General features: G+C 38.1%; 1 protein-coding gene across 1 annotated transcript; it reads right to left on the minus strand.

Annotated features, from left to right (window-relative positions):
- Positions 1 to 364: 364 nt before the first annotated feature.
- Positions 365 to 13,292, minus strand: LOC115920960 (neurotrypsin-like). The gene is made up of 5 exons (XM_030977783.1): positions 12,878 to 13,292; positions 6,128 to 6,466; positions 3,381 to 3,552; positions 1,462 to 1,616; positions 365 to 813 (listed from the first exon to the last, which is right to left on the minus strand). The coding sequence occupies exons 1-5, from the start codon at positions 12,939 to 12,941 to the stop codon at positions 401 to 403; spliced, it is 1,143 nt and encodes a 380-aa protein (XP_030833643.1). The 5' UTR covers positions 12,942 to 13,292; the 3' UTR covers positions 365 to 400.

Raw genomic sequence — 13,292 nt, forward strand, 5'->3', positions numbered from 1 at the left:
TTAAAGTTCTATCTTAATTTTAATTATGATGAAATGAAAAATAGTCAGTACAGACAAGGACATTTACTAACTTAGCTACTCGTACAATCAATTAAATGGTAATTATAGAATGTATAATGGCAATTATACACCTAACTAGACAGCCAGACAGAAATGTCCTTAACATTTGTCATTCATCAACAATTGTAAATATGCCCTCCATCATTGCCAGAAGAGTTTTAACAATTTCAATCCCTCGTTCTTTAGGCTCAGTCCTACTACACCCGACCCTATCCTATCCTCTCCCAATCCCCACCCCATCACCTCCCTATCCCCAACCCCCATCCCAACCCCCATCCCATCCCATCCGATCTCTTATACCCCATCCTCACCCATCCCCGCCCTTCACAGATGTCTACCCTTAGACCTCACTTCCAGTAGTATTCACTGCGGGCGGGTATGCGGCTACTGCACCACCAGGTAGCGGCGTGTTTCCGGTCGGTACTGGGGTGTATGCAGGAGGGGCGCCACCAATGCCGGTCACTGTCGGCGGGTACGCCTGGAAGGCCATTGCGGTCGGCGGGTAAGGCGCGGTCATTGGTGCAGTTGACGCTGCTTGTGGTGGGTACGAAGCGGTTGGTGGAGGGTACGCCGAACCGACCTGCACCGGGTAGGTCTGTACGGGGGTCGTTTCGTTGGAAGTCACAACAGCTGAGGATGCGTTGCGTTTTGACCGCGGCTTCGAGCATACTTTACCGATAATAACTGCGAATAACCCGACGAAAGTAAGGGAACCAATAACGATGAGGCTGATAGCCCACCCCTCCAGATTTGCTAATATTTAAAAGAAAGATAAAAGAAACTAATGACTAACCTGTAACAAGGAGGTTGCATGTATTAGACATGCATTAAAACAAGAATATATAATTCACTGTCACAATACATTTAGGAGTCTACCAATCTATTCATTTCATTTTGTTCATTTGCATAACTAAAAACACATAAATTTAAAGATTAAAAGCGCTGAATTGCCCAGAAGCAGGAACTTTATTTATTATTCGCTAATAGCACGGATTTTGACATAAATATGTTGCCGGTTTATGGTCACCTTCTGGTTTTACCAGGGACGAATTGTTGTGACCGTTTGAAGCACATTTAATGGTGGGTCCAGGGACACGGGTGGCACGTGCACTCCCCCCCCCCCACCCCCTCCCCGGCAAAAGACAATTTAGCATAATTCTATTTAAGTACACATCGAGAATATAAAATATTTTTTTTTGAAATTGTATTATTTATTTCTCTTATTATTGCTTGCTAGAGAATGTAAGAGTACAATGACACCTAAAATATCAGAGGATTTCGAGACATATAACTCCCCCCCCCCCACTCCCCACCCCCCCCCCCTTCCCTTCCCCTCCCTCCGCCAGAAAATCCTAGATCCCCGCAAGTATGAGATTTGAACTTGGAGTTAAGCCTACGTACAGTTATTAGAGCGTGCACATTTGATGCCAACATCCTCGTAGTGATCGCAGTCGTTGGTATCCCAATCCAACCTGTAGCATCCAAGGAGTGTCGCCTCATATCCGTAACAATGGACGTCATCAAGATGGATGGGATCTTGACCGGGTCCATATTGACTGACGGGAAAAGATAGATGGATAGAAAGATAGGCAAATTTATGTGCAGCAGTATTTTGCAGTTTCTGGAGTCGAACAAGTCATTGGATTCAATACTTTCCCGCACACATTGTGTGCACAATCTCCACTCCCTGGGGTCTGGGGAGCATTCCAGCAAGGCGTTACTTAACGCTCAAAACTGTTTGACCAACAATGACGGTCGCATCCTATACCGGGTACCCATTTAACACCTGGGTGGAGAGTAGCAAGTGCAGGTAAATATCTTGCCAAAGGATATTAAGTGCCCTGTTGGGATTCGAACCCTCGACATTCGCATCTCCAGTCAAGCTCCTTAAACCACTCGACCACGACGCTCCTAATTAGCATGCTCTTTTTACACTAAAACGTTTGCCCCTTTAAACTACCACGACATATTTTATTCAACTTATCTAAGACGCATTTTTCCAACCTATCATCATTTAAACATCATGCTCGGGATCATGCTCTTTTGAATTTCGTAGAACGCCAAGATAATCAGTGGCTCTTTGTTCAGGAATATAAAGCTTTAGACAATGTAGGAGTTTTCAAACTCAAGGCAACCCCGCATGTTTATTCCCAAATGTCTTTCATCTGAAAAGGACTGAGACATAATGACCATTATTACATGTTTTTATCAACTCTCATCTCTCACGAAACAATAGATTTCTCATAGCCTCCCTAATACATGTATATACTCCTATAGCTCAAAGAGACTGAGAGCATTTTTCTCAAATTTCCCAGAAAATTCGCTCGCTAAACTCGCTTGCATTTATAGTTATCTCATTAAGTAATATATGGAAGGCCATTATAAATTTATTCTTTCATTGCGAGATTGTGTGTAAAACCCCATCAGGTTCAGTAATCATCAGGTTTAAAATCTTAAAGATAAAGGTGAGTTATGTTAATGCGATTGCATTGTGAAAGAAGAGGTGTGGAATGGATCAGAAAAAGCTGATCATGTAGCATGTAAGTATTGGTGTGTACTGCAAGGTTCTGGAGTCATCAAAATCATAATAAATTTGGCCCAATCTTGGTAAAGTAACAAGCACTGTACACAGAAACAGGGGCGTACGCAGGGGGGGGGGGTTGGGGGTTCAAACCCCCCCTTTGGTATTTTTGTGTGTGTAAACTCCCCTAAAAAAAAACTAAAACCCCCCCCCCCCTTTGTTTTTGTTTTTAAATTAAAAAAATAAAAAATAAAAATAAAAAAAATTGTGCCCACGGCTAACGTAAAGTGACCTTACCCCGCCCCCAACGATTTTTTTTCTTCAAATTTTCAAATTTCGAGACCAAAAAAAAAAAAAAAGTGTCCGCTTCCCCCCCCCCCCCCCCCCCCCCCCCCTGAGCGATTTTTCGGCCGGCGCGATTTCCAAATTTTCGGGAGCAAAATATTTTGGGCCAGATTTTAAACCCCCCCCCCCCCCTTGAAAAAATCCTGCGTACGTTTCTGTGACAGAAAGATGTATAAGGGAGTACACATGGTGTCGGGGCTACTATACCTTGATTTCCTTATCTTTCTTTGCTAAACTACTCACCCAGTATACATTTTCTTCCAAAATTGTTTGGCTCATGACATTTATTTGTAATCTTGAAAATTCAGTGTAAGTTCCAGAAAGTGCCCTTTTTCTGGTGCACCCCCACTTTGAAAGACGCTCCGCCGCCCATGATTGTATGATAGATGGATAGAAAGATGGATAGATAGATTGGTTGAACCATCAGTAAAATGTGTGCAGTGGAAATACTTACCTGGTCTTAGTGTATGTTACACCATTGTAGCCAAGTTGACGACATGCGACACGAGCCTCGTCGTAAGACCAGTAATCGTTACAGACTGTACCCCAGACACTGTTATAATAGATCTCCACACGACCTTCGTCCAGATCTTCACCGTCAACGAGACGGAGATCGCCCTGCCTCGCTGTGGTCATTATGATAAGAAGTCGTTATGATAATACAAACATAGTGATGGTTATTTTAATTTTAGATAATAGGCCTAACTTCATCTTTATGTCTCATTTGCATTAGTGTTGCAAAAACTAGACCTCGCTTATGTGTTTTGAGATTTTACACATTGCCACTTATTGGCACAAATTTGTTATGAGCTACTAATGAGATAATTAGGTGGTCTGTTGTCAACAGACCACCTATTGTTTTCGTCAGAATTTTCTTTCTTTATTTATTTATTTATTTATTTATTATTCTTTATTTTTATTTCTTCCCGTTTTTTGTTTATCGATTAACTCAAGATCGGTTGTGTTAATTTCTTTCAATTTTGACACAGTCATAGGTCATTGTCACGATACGTGACAGGAACATTTTCAAGGTCATCAGGTCATCGTGACGTCATCCAGGCGCCATTTTGTGAAATCACGTTATCCATCATATCTTCGTGATGCATAAGCAAAGGTCATTCATATTCATATCACATATACTTCAGGTCAAGGGTCAACAGGTCATGTCATCAAAGGTCACATAAAGGTCACGACGCGCACATACGCGTGCGTCAAAATTTACAAATGCTCAAAATCACTTAACTATTAAAGGAGAGTACGAATCAGGTCATTTTAAGCATTTCAAAATTTTCCGTCCGTAAGTGTCCCCGCGCGCGTTGCGCGCGCTCATAGCGCGCGGAAAAGGTCAAATTCAAAATTTTTACATGATTTAGATTCCTCTTACCGTAAATGACAATTTACATTTTTTTCAGTTACCCTTGACCTTTCATAAGGCCGTGAGCGCGCGTCAAAGTTCAAAATCCGCGCGTGCTGCTATGGGCAATATAATGCAAATTTGATCAAAAACATGCCATTTTAAAAATCATAATAGCTCTTCAGATAGTCCATTGACCCCAACTTTTATATCATGGTTAGAAAAAGCATGAGTTGGAGATATGATTTCATGTGTCATTTGACCCTCAATTGACTCATGACGTCATCATAATGGCCTCCGAACTCAAAATTTCAATTTGCATATTATGACGTCATAATATTTTTGGAAAATTGATCGTATCTTTGTAAATATTGATTAATTTTCTTCCAAATTTTGATATGTTCTACCTGAGAATATTGTCTACAAATGCAGTCACCACGATATTTCATTTTGACAAGGGCATCATGGCGTATTTTCGCGATTAAAGGAGGCATGTCAATTTTTCACATTTTGCGTGTATTCTCTATGGGACATGACTTTTTCTCAAAACTGGATTCTACATTCTCGTCTTTCGCGAGCCATATCTCCGTCGTTTTATCTTTGTTTACGCTGAGCTTTGAGTGTGTTGTAGCTGAGACAATAAGCTATCACAAGTGTGCCATTTATTTCTCGATCAGATGCCGGGATCATGCTCATATCTCACATACAAAGTGGGATTTGATAATTCCATTTTCCGTTTACGTGTATTCTCTATGGGAAATGTTTTGGTATATCGGTAACGCACTTGACTTCCGACCTCGAGGTCCCTGGTTCGAGTCCGGGCGTCTCCAACAATTTTTTTCTTCACTTTTTTTTCTTTTTGACCTTTCACTCTACCATCTCCTTTGAATATTAAAACACGTACAATTGCAAATAATGTAATAAACAACCATATTTACTTTATTATTACCCTATTATCACTAGATCCATTACTTTTGGCGTGTAATTATGGGAGATGACTTTTTCTCAAATCTGGATTCTACATTCTTGTCTTTTGCGAGCAATAACGCTGTTATTTCTGCTTGGTTTTTGTTGATTTTTGAGTATGTTGTAGCTGAGACTATACGCTATCTAAATGTTCTCTAATTTTGTTCAGTCTGATGTCATCGTGGTCTGTTGATGATAATCATCAACATCATCATGATCATCATGATCATCATCATCGTCATCACAATTACTCTCAAGATCATCATCATCATGATCATCATGATGATCATCTTTGTTTACATGTCTATATAACTTCTCCCTTTCTCAATGTAGTAAATATTATAATCTCTCATAAGACTTGAAGACAGACCACCTAATTCGTCCCCATGACGAATTAAATTTCTAGTTTTCTTTAATTTTTTCTTTTGTTGTTACTATTTTTGTTTTGTTTTGTACGGGGCAATAGCAGTTTGTTTGGAGGTACAGCCCATCCTTTACCCCCTTCCTCCTTTAAACAGAATCGTGCACACCTTGAGTATACCAAAGAATGAAACAAAAGGGGAAAATCGCCCCTCCCTTTTATGTGGTTTTCTTGCCGCCCCCTCAAGGTTTGCCTATATGAAAATTTAAACTTTTCTTTTTCTTTTGCTTGTCAGAGACTTTTGAGAATCGTGCTCCTTTCTTATTTTCTGCTTTTATTCTTTTCTTTTTTTGGGGGGGGGTACTTTTTTCTAAAAATTACCATCCATCTCTTCTTTTTAATCTTCTTCCTCTTCTTATATTTTCTGTTTTCTTTTTCTTCTTCGTCCGTGGATGGGGAGTGGCCAAATTGTATAAATAAGTTTATTTTTCGTCTTAATCATTATCTTCCCTTGAAGTACCTGAATAAATCGAGCATATGATTCCAACATCCTCATTATGACCGCAGTTATCGACGCCCCAACCGCGGTCCCAGCAGCTGGTCAGCGTCAATTCTTTACCCGTACAGTCCACGTTATCCAGCCAAATCACCGTGCTCGAAACCGCCGAGCCAAAATACGCCTTCTCCTTGACCGCCAGTGCGCTGGCGAAACCGAGTTGCCGGCAAGCGACGTCGGCGTCAGCTAGGTCGAAGTAGTCGTCGCATATCGTGCCCCACACGTAGTTGTGGTAGATCTCCAGGCGGCCTTCAATGTCGGAGGAGCCGCCGACCAGTCGAAGGTCGCCTTCTATTTGTGCCCCTGTGTTCGATATGGACAGGATGGATGCGGATAAGTATGTGTGTGGAGACAGAGAGAGAGAGAGAGAGGGGGGGGGGGGGGGGGGGGGAGAGAGAGGAGAGAGAGAGAGAGGGTAAGACAGGTCGGGAGGATAGCAGGAGATGAGAGAAGAGGAAGAGAGGGAGAGAGAAAAAGAGAGAGAGAAAGAGAGAGAGAGAGAGAGGGTAAGACAGGTCGGGAGGATAGCAGGAGATGAGAGAAGAGGAAGAAAGAGAAAGAGAGAGAGAGAGAAAGAGAGAGAGAGAGAGAGGGTAAGACAGGTCGGGAGGATAGCAGGAGATGAGAGAAGAGGAAGAGAGGGAGAGAGAAAAAGAGAGAGAGAAAGAGAGAGAGGGAGAGAGGGTAAGACAGGTCGGGAGGATAGCAGGAGATGAGAGAAGAGGAAGAGAGGGAGGGAGAGGCAGAATGTGAATAAGAATAGGAGATCAACAAAGAATAGGTTGGAGATGGATGGAGAATGAAGAGAGGGGGTAGAGGGCAAGAGAAGCGGATGGAGGAGAGAGAGGGTGTGGACAGTTTAGGGGAGCGATCGAGGCAAGGAGAGGAAGAAGAAGAGTTGAGAACGCGATAGTTTTTTTACATGATATCTTTCACATTTAAAGCTGATTAAATCAATAATGTTGATGTCACGTACGGACCCTGCAGAGACAGGTTTCCATATTAATCTTTCTAGAGAGAGTTTGCAGAACAAGACTTATGCATGCATATCACCCCAATGCATATCACCCCCCCCCCCCCCCATGTCCTACATGAAATTTCCAGATCGCTTTCAAATTTGCTAAATACTTAACAAACACAAATAATGACAATAAAATGCTTGTACAATCTTCTTAATAAGGGTGAACGTCAACAAAACAGTGCGACACGAATGCATTTACAACAACAGATACCTTTGATACCATTGATACCTTTAAATCTGAACTCAAAACCTATCTTTTCCGGCAACATTGCGAATAATATGTGACATATTGAGGGAGCCAGGCGCCTTTGAATGCTTTTGCAGATAAATGGCGCTATACAAATGCTGTTCATCATCATCATCATCAACAGTACTATGCAGAATAATATCAATAATGTAAGCACTTGCTATTTACGTAGACATACTGTAAGTAATATTTTCTGTTCGTCATTCAAAGAAACTTACTATGGGGGTATATACAAGAAAGGGGCTGCCTAGATACATTTGCTCAACCCCTGTCTTGGGAGGATGGATGCCGCCTCTCGCCTTTATCAATCTCTTGATATGCCACTTAGGGTATGTACAGCTATAGTTTACAGGGTTAAAGATAATGCTTGTTCAAATCAACTATCGATACTTAACAGAATACATGCGATAACTCCCTGATTTGTACTTTGATCCAATCCTTGGCTAAAACATTTTTTGTACCAACAGACCAATATCCGCGAGTTTTTCGATTATAGCCGGTGCTCACTCATCAATAATAATAATAATGATAATAATAATAATAATAACAACTAGTATTTAGTACGCTCTCCATAATAAACTATTTCACAGCGTTTACATAAAATAATAATACATAACGTACAACCGAATTTCATCAAAAAAGGTACATACACAATGTTTGAAAGGGATAGGGAAAAGAAAAGTGCTCAAGTTAACTATTTAGGGAAGAGGTATGTTTTCAAGAGTTTCTTAAATTTATTGGTATGTGGAATAATTTGCTGCTTTAATAAAAGAGGGATAATTGTTCCATTCTGTGGATGCAGTAACAGTGAATGATCGATCGCCAGCTTTTCTACGGGTCCTAGGAATGGTAAGCAGAAATGGGTCTTGAGAAGAGCGAAGATTAGGGCGAGATGGGTTACGAGATGTAAAGCAATCTTTGATATATTATGTTGGCGTCTGGCCATGGAAGGCTTTAGAACACTCAAACGTAAAATATTCTCAATACTTTTAGTTTTAGTGCCATCTGATTGAACAGACTCTCATCCACAATTCCATTAGAAATATCATGCAGATATCATGGAATCAAAATTGTACTTTTTCTATATACGCTCTATTATTTCCATTCACGTATTGTAATGCTCGCATGTAAAATTTGCCCTAATATGATTAGTTTCAAGAATTCGCCATCGTGTTCTAAATTACTATTTATCTATATGAACTTAGTAAAAATAAGTAAGTTTCCAACATAACAATTTTGCTGACTATTTTTTTAAAATAAAAACGAAAATAATAATTCGGAGCTTCCTGTAGACATTAAGAAGATATTTCGCCGACTGAGATAATCTTATGAAAGGAGGAATATAGACCCGCGATAATTAGGGAATTGTGGAGTACACAAAATGTTATATTCGTTAATAATTAACTCGGTTTCATACAGCAGATTTGATGAGTGGTTACTTTGATACGACGGCCTTTATCGCTAAAATAGTATAAGGAATATATATATATATATATATATACTAAGATTTGGTCTATTCCTCCGTACAGTGCTCAATGCTTATGGGCAGAGCAAAAATGCTACAAGTTGCCTGATGATCGCTCGCAAGGCGTGAAACTCGGAGTTGCAACCATGCACAATTAGTCTGCCTTATCCAATATATATATATATATATATATATATATATATATATATATATATATATATATATATATATATAATATGCGTCACTGATGAAATAATGATTGACACTCTGATAACATGGTTAAATAGTTTTAAAGATTTGGCAAGAAATGAAATTCATGTCAAATACAACCATGTATCTAATTATGATTACACGATGAAAACAATTATTTATCAGCATTTGTTATCGTTATAGATAATGATAATAAAGTAGTAGTAGTAGTAGTAGTAGTAGTAGTATAGTAGTAGTAGTAGTAGTTGTATAATAATATAGTATAGTATGATAATTAAGATATGTAATGGTAGTAATATTAGTAGTAGCAAAATAGCAGTATAGCAGTAGTAGTACAAACTGTACTAGATTGTAGTGGTAGTACTAGTTTAGTAGTAGGTAGATAGTATTGTAGTAATAATAGTAGTATAGTAGAAGTGGTGGTGGAAGTAGTAGTATAGTGTTGGTAGTAGTAGTAGTAGTAGTAGTAGTAGTATAGTAGTAGTAGTAGTAGTAGTAGTAGTAGTAGTAGTATAGTGTTGGTAGTAGTAGTAGTAGAAGTAGTAGTAGTAGTAGTAGTAGTAGTATAGTAGTAGTAGTAGTAGTAGTAGTAGTAGTAGTAGTAGTAGTATAGTAGTAGTAGTAGTAGTAGTAGTATATAGTGTTGGTAGTAGTAGTAGTAGTAGTAGTAGTAGTAGTAGTATAGTAGTAGTAGTAGAAGTAGTAGTAGTAGTAGTAGTAGTAGTAGTAGTAGTATAGTCAGGATGAGTATAGTAGTAGTAGTAGTAGTAGTAGTATAGTAGTAGTAGTAGTAGTAGTAATAGTAGTCGTCGTATTGTAGCAGTACTCGTAGTGGTAAAGTAGTAGTAGGTATGTTCTGATAAAAAAAAAATGACAATGCGAAAGGCACAATGAATCCCTCTCCCCCCCCCCCCCCCCCCCCCAAAAAAAAAAAAAAAAAAAAAAAACGATTAGAACGATGATCATCCTCTATGGATTTTTAAGAGTAATCTGACGGATACGATCATACCTATGTTTTAATAATCTTCCAATATTTATACATTCATTTTCTGGGAGAAGGTTGGGGTTGGTCGGAAGTCTGTTAGGAAAGGCGGATATACATTGGCCCCTTCTCTTTTTTTGTATTACGTTGGTGCTCAGAAAGCTTGACCTGATATAAAGCTGAAGCTGAAACTTGAGATGAAGCTGAATCACAAGCTATATGAGTTTTGTTGTCTGTTTTAGCGACAAAATGCATTTGCATGCAGAAGCGTTACAGGTACATGTTTTGATCAACAGCCGAAAGCACGACAGCAAGCGTATCTCATCCTTATATCGTCATATTCCTCACCAGAACCGCACACCACACCAATATCGTCCTCATGGGTGCAGCCATCATCATATACCCCCCATCCAGGAGATTGGCATTCGGCTAGGGTCGATTCGAGGCCGGAGCAGTGTACCTCATCCAAAAAGATGACCTGGGCATCGCGACCGGGTCCGAAATGTCTCGTGACTTCAAGGTGGGCACGCCCGAGTTGCTGACATACGACCGTAGCCTCTGACTTGCCCCATTTATTTTTAGCGCATACCGTGCCCCAGCGATTATCGTGGTAGATTTCGAGTCGCCCCTCGTAGCGATCAACATTGTTTGAGCCCTCAACGAGACGGACATCGCCTTCCATCCAAATGTAATCTGTGTAATACCGAGGCATTTTTTTACTTTCTCGTCTATCATATTCATTCGGATATACTTCAATTCAATTTTAAAATCTGAATTTTCTATATGTATGGTGGTAATTGATTTTTATTTATAAATACGCATGATGACAGGTAAATTGCCCAATATAAGGGAACGAAAGAAGCCATATACCAAACGAAAATCAATATTATGTATGATTATCATTTTGTCATCAATTTTCCATTTGTGGAGGTCCCGTGGTATAATATTTCATTCACTTGAATTTGAATCCATGGGTTGATGGTTCGAATCCCAACCTGACATTGACGTAGTTGGTAAGTCACATTTGCCACTATCTCCACCCAAGTTTTAAATGCATTATTATTCCTTTAAAACACAATCCATCCTCCAAACAAAACAAATGGAGAATTCACTTTTGACAATGGCAATGCATTTTGCAACTTTTCACTTTTGACTTGGCCTCATACTAGGTGTACTTCACATTCCATGATTACATAATCATTACAAATGTTTAAGTTCAAGTTCACCTTATTCAATACTTTCAATGGAGCAACGCTGTAGAGTGGAACAAACATACTTTTAATGATACCAACGTCGAGTATGATAACAATATAACAAGAGATAATTATTGTATTTACGCTAAAACATGAATTGCATAACTTGTTGAGGGGCATATACTCTGTTCCTATCACCTCAACATCGGGGTGAATAGGAACACTCGTTATTTTGTAATTATGTAACAAATCAAGTCTAAATTTGATGGAATTTCTTTCTTCGAATTGGAAGTGGGCATGAGTGCATACAAAATGTACATGAGCAAAAACATTTACCACTGGCCATGTGATAAAGAACGTTAAGGGAAATATATGAAAACTGTTCTTCATCTTTCTACGGTAAATTGTTTTGTCTTTACAATACCAAACTTTCATTTGTTCATTTATTTTCATCTTCATATAAAAATAATAGATCATTCAATATTATACATACATAAATTTTAAAAATACATGCAATAATACACGTTAACAGTATCAAAATCAAAAGAGACCAAATTTACCAGTTGAAAATGAGAAAGGGGAACTAAAATAAGGGCAAAATGTCAAATAACTTCCCTAAAAGAATAAAATTATCATTTGGTGTTTTTTCAACTTATTCTGTTACTAACTTGTAAACAAATTAAAAACAAACAATGTGTAATAAATAAGCCAGTGGAACAGCATAGTGTAAAATATGTTTATGTTTTAAGTCAGTATTTGGACAAATAATAAATTTTCAGATATTTTTTAAATAAAATTTGAACAAACTCCATTCTAACGACGATAACAATGATGATGATGATGATGATGACGATGGTGATGACGATCATCATGTTAATAATTATGTTAATTATAACGATAACAATGATAACGATAATAATAGTAGTAGTAATAATAATGATAATAATAACGATAATAGTAACAATAATGATAACAATTATAATAATAATAATAATACCAATAATAATAACATTGCAAATAATGATAAATAAAAAATAACAATACAAGTAATAATAACAATGATAATGATAGTGACAGTAATTATAATAATAATAATAACGATAATATTGATAATGACATCAATAATAATAATAATAATAACAATACAAATAGTAGTAGTAGCAGTAGCATTAGTAAATTAGTAATAGTACTAGTAGTAGTCGTAATAATAACTATAATGATAATGCACATTTATTTTGTAACGCGCCTAATACTGTGATTTAGGCGCCATGGTGCTGTTGTCGTTGCCAAGCAATTAGGCAAAGCATATTTTCCCTAATATATCTTAATTCATCATGCTAAGTTATTCTCTTGTATATGCTTCCATTTTCCTTTTATTTATCTGGAAATATATTCATATTTGACAATATTCTAAGCATGGTGCATGTATTTCAGATTTCATGTTGAGTTAGTTTCAATCACAAACTTTCTGACGATAGCAGCATTTATTGTGCTATGTACGTTATTATAGATGTAACTTGTGGATACTATCGATACATCTTACGAATCTCAGACCTTTTCTTTAATTCGTTGCAGTTCCTACTAATCTATACTTACCAACTTGGGCGATGGCTGGTGCAAAAATCATCAAGAAAGTCCATAACATCCTGAGCCTCGTCATGATGTTTTTTCTCGTGTTTAGGTACTCTCTGAATCCTTCTATTGTACTGAATTCCCCCCAGAATAAGATTTTCCAAATCTGTTCCGCGTTCGGGCTTGTACGTGCAATATCAGACCAGTTTAGAGCAGTATCCACAACAAAGGAACTGTTTTTCGGTTATGATGTCTTGGATCCTCAATTAAACGAACCAGTTTGTTAGTAGCTTCTTTTTTATACCGTGTGCCTCAGAGTTTCCATTGAATACCTTTTACTTCAATTGTTAAAAAATAACATTGTTGTATTTCTCCAAAACGGTATGTTGGAATGGTCCTTTCTTTATGAGATGACTCAAGATGTGTATAATTAGTATAC

This window comes from Strongylocentrotus purpuratus, unplaced genomic scaffold, assembly GCF_000002235.5.
Source record: "Strongylocentrotus purpuratus isolate Spur 01 unplaced genomic scaffold, Spur_5.0 spur5_contig_810, whole genome shotgun sequence".
Lineage (NCBI taxonomy): Eukaryota > Metazoa > Echinodermata > Echinoidea > Camarodonta > Strongylocentrotidae > Strongylocentrotus > Strongylocentrotus purpuratus.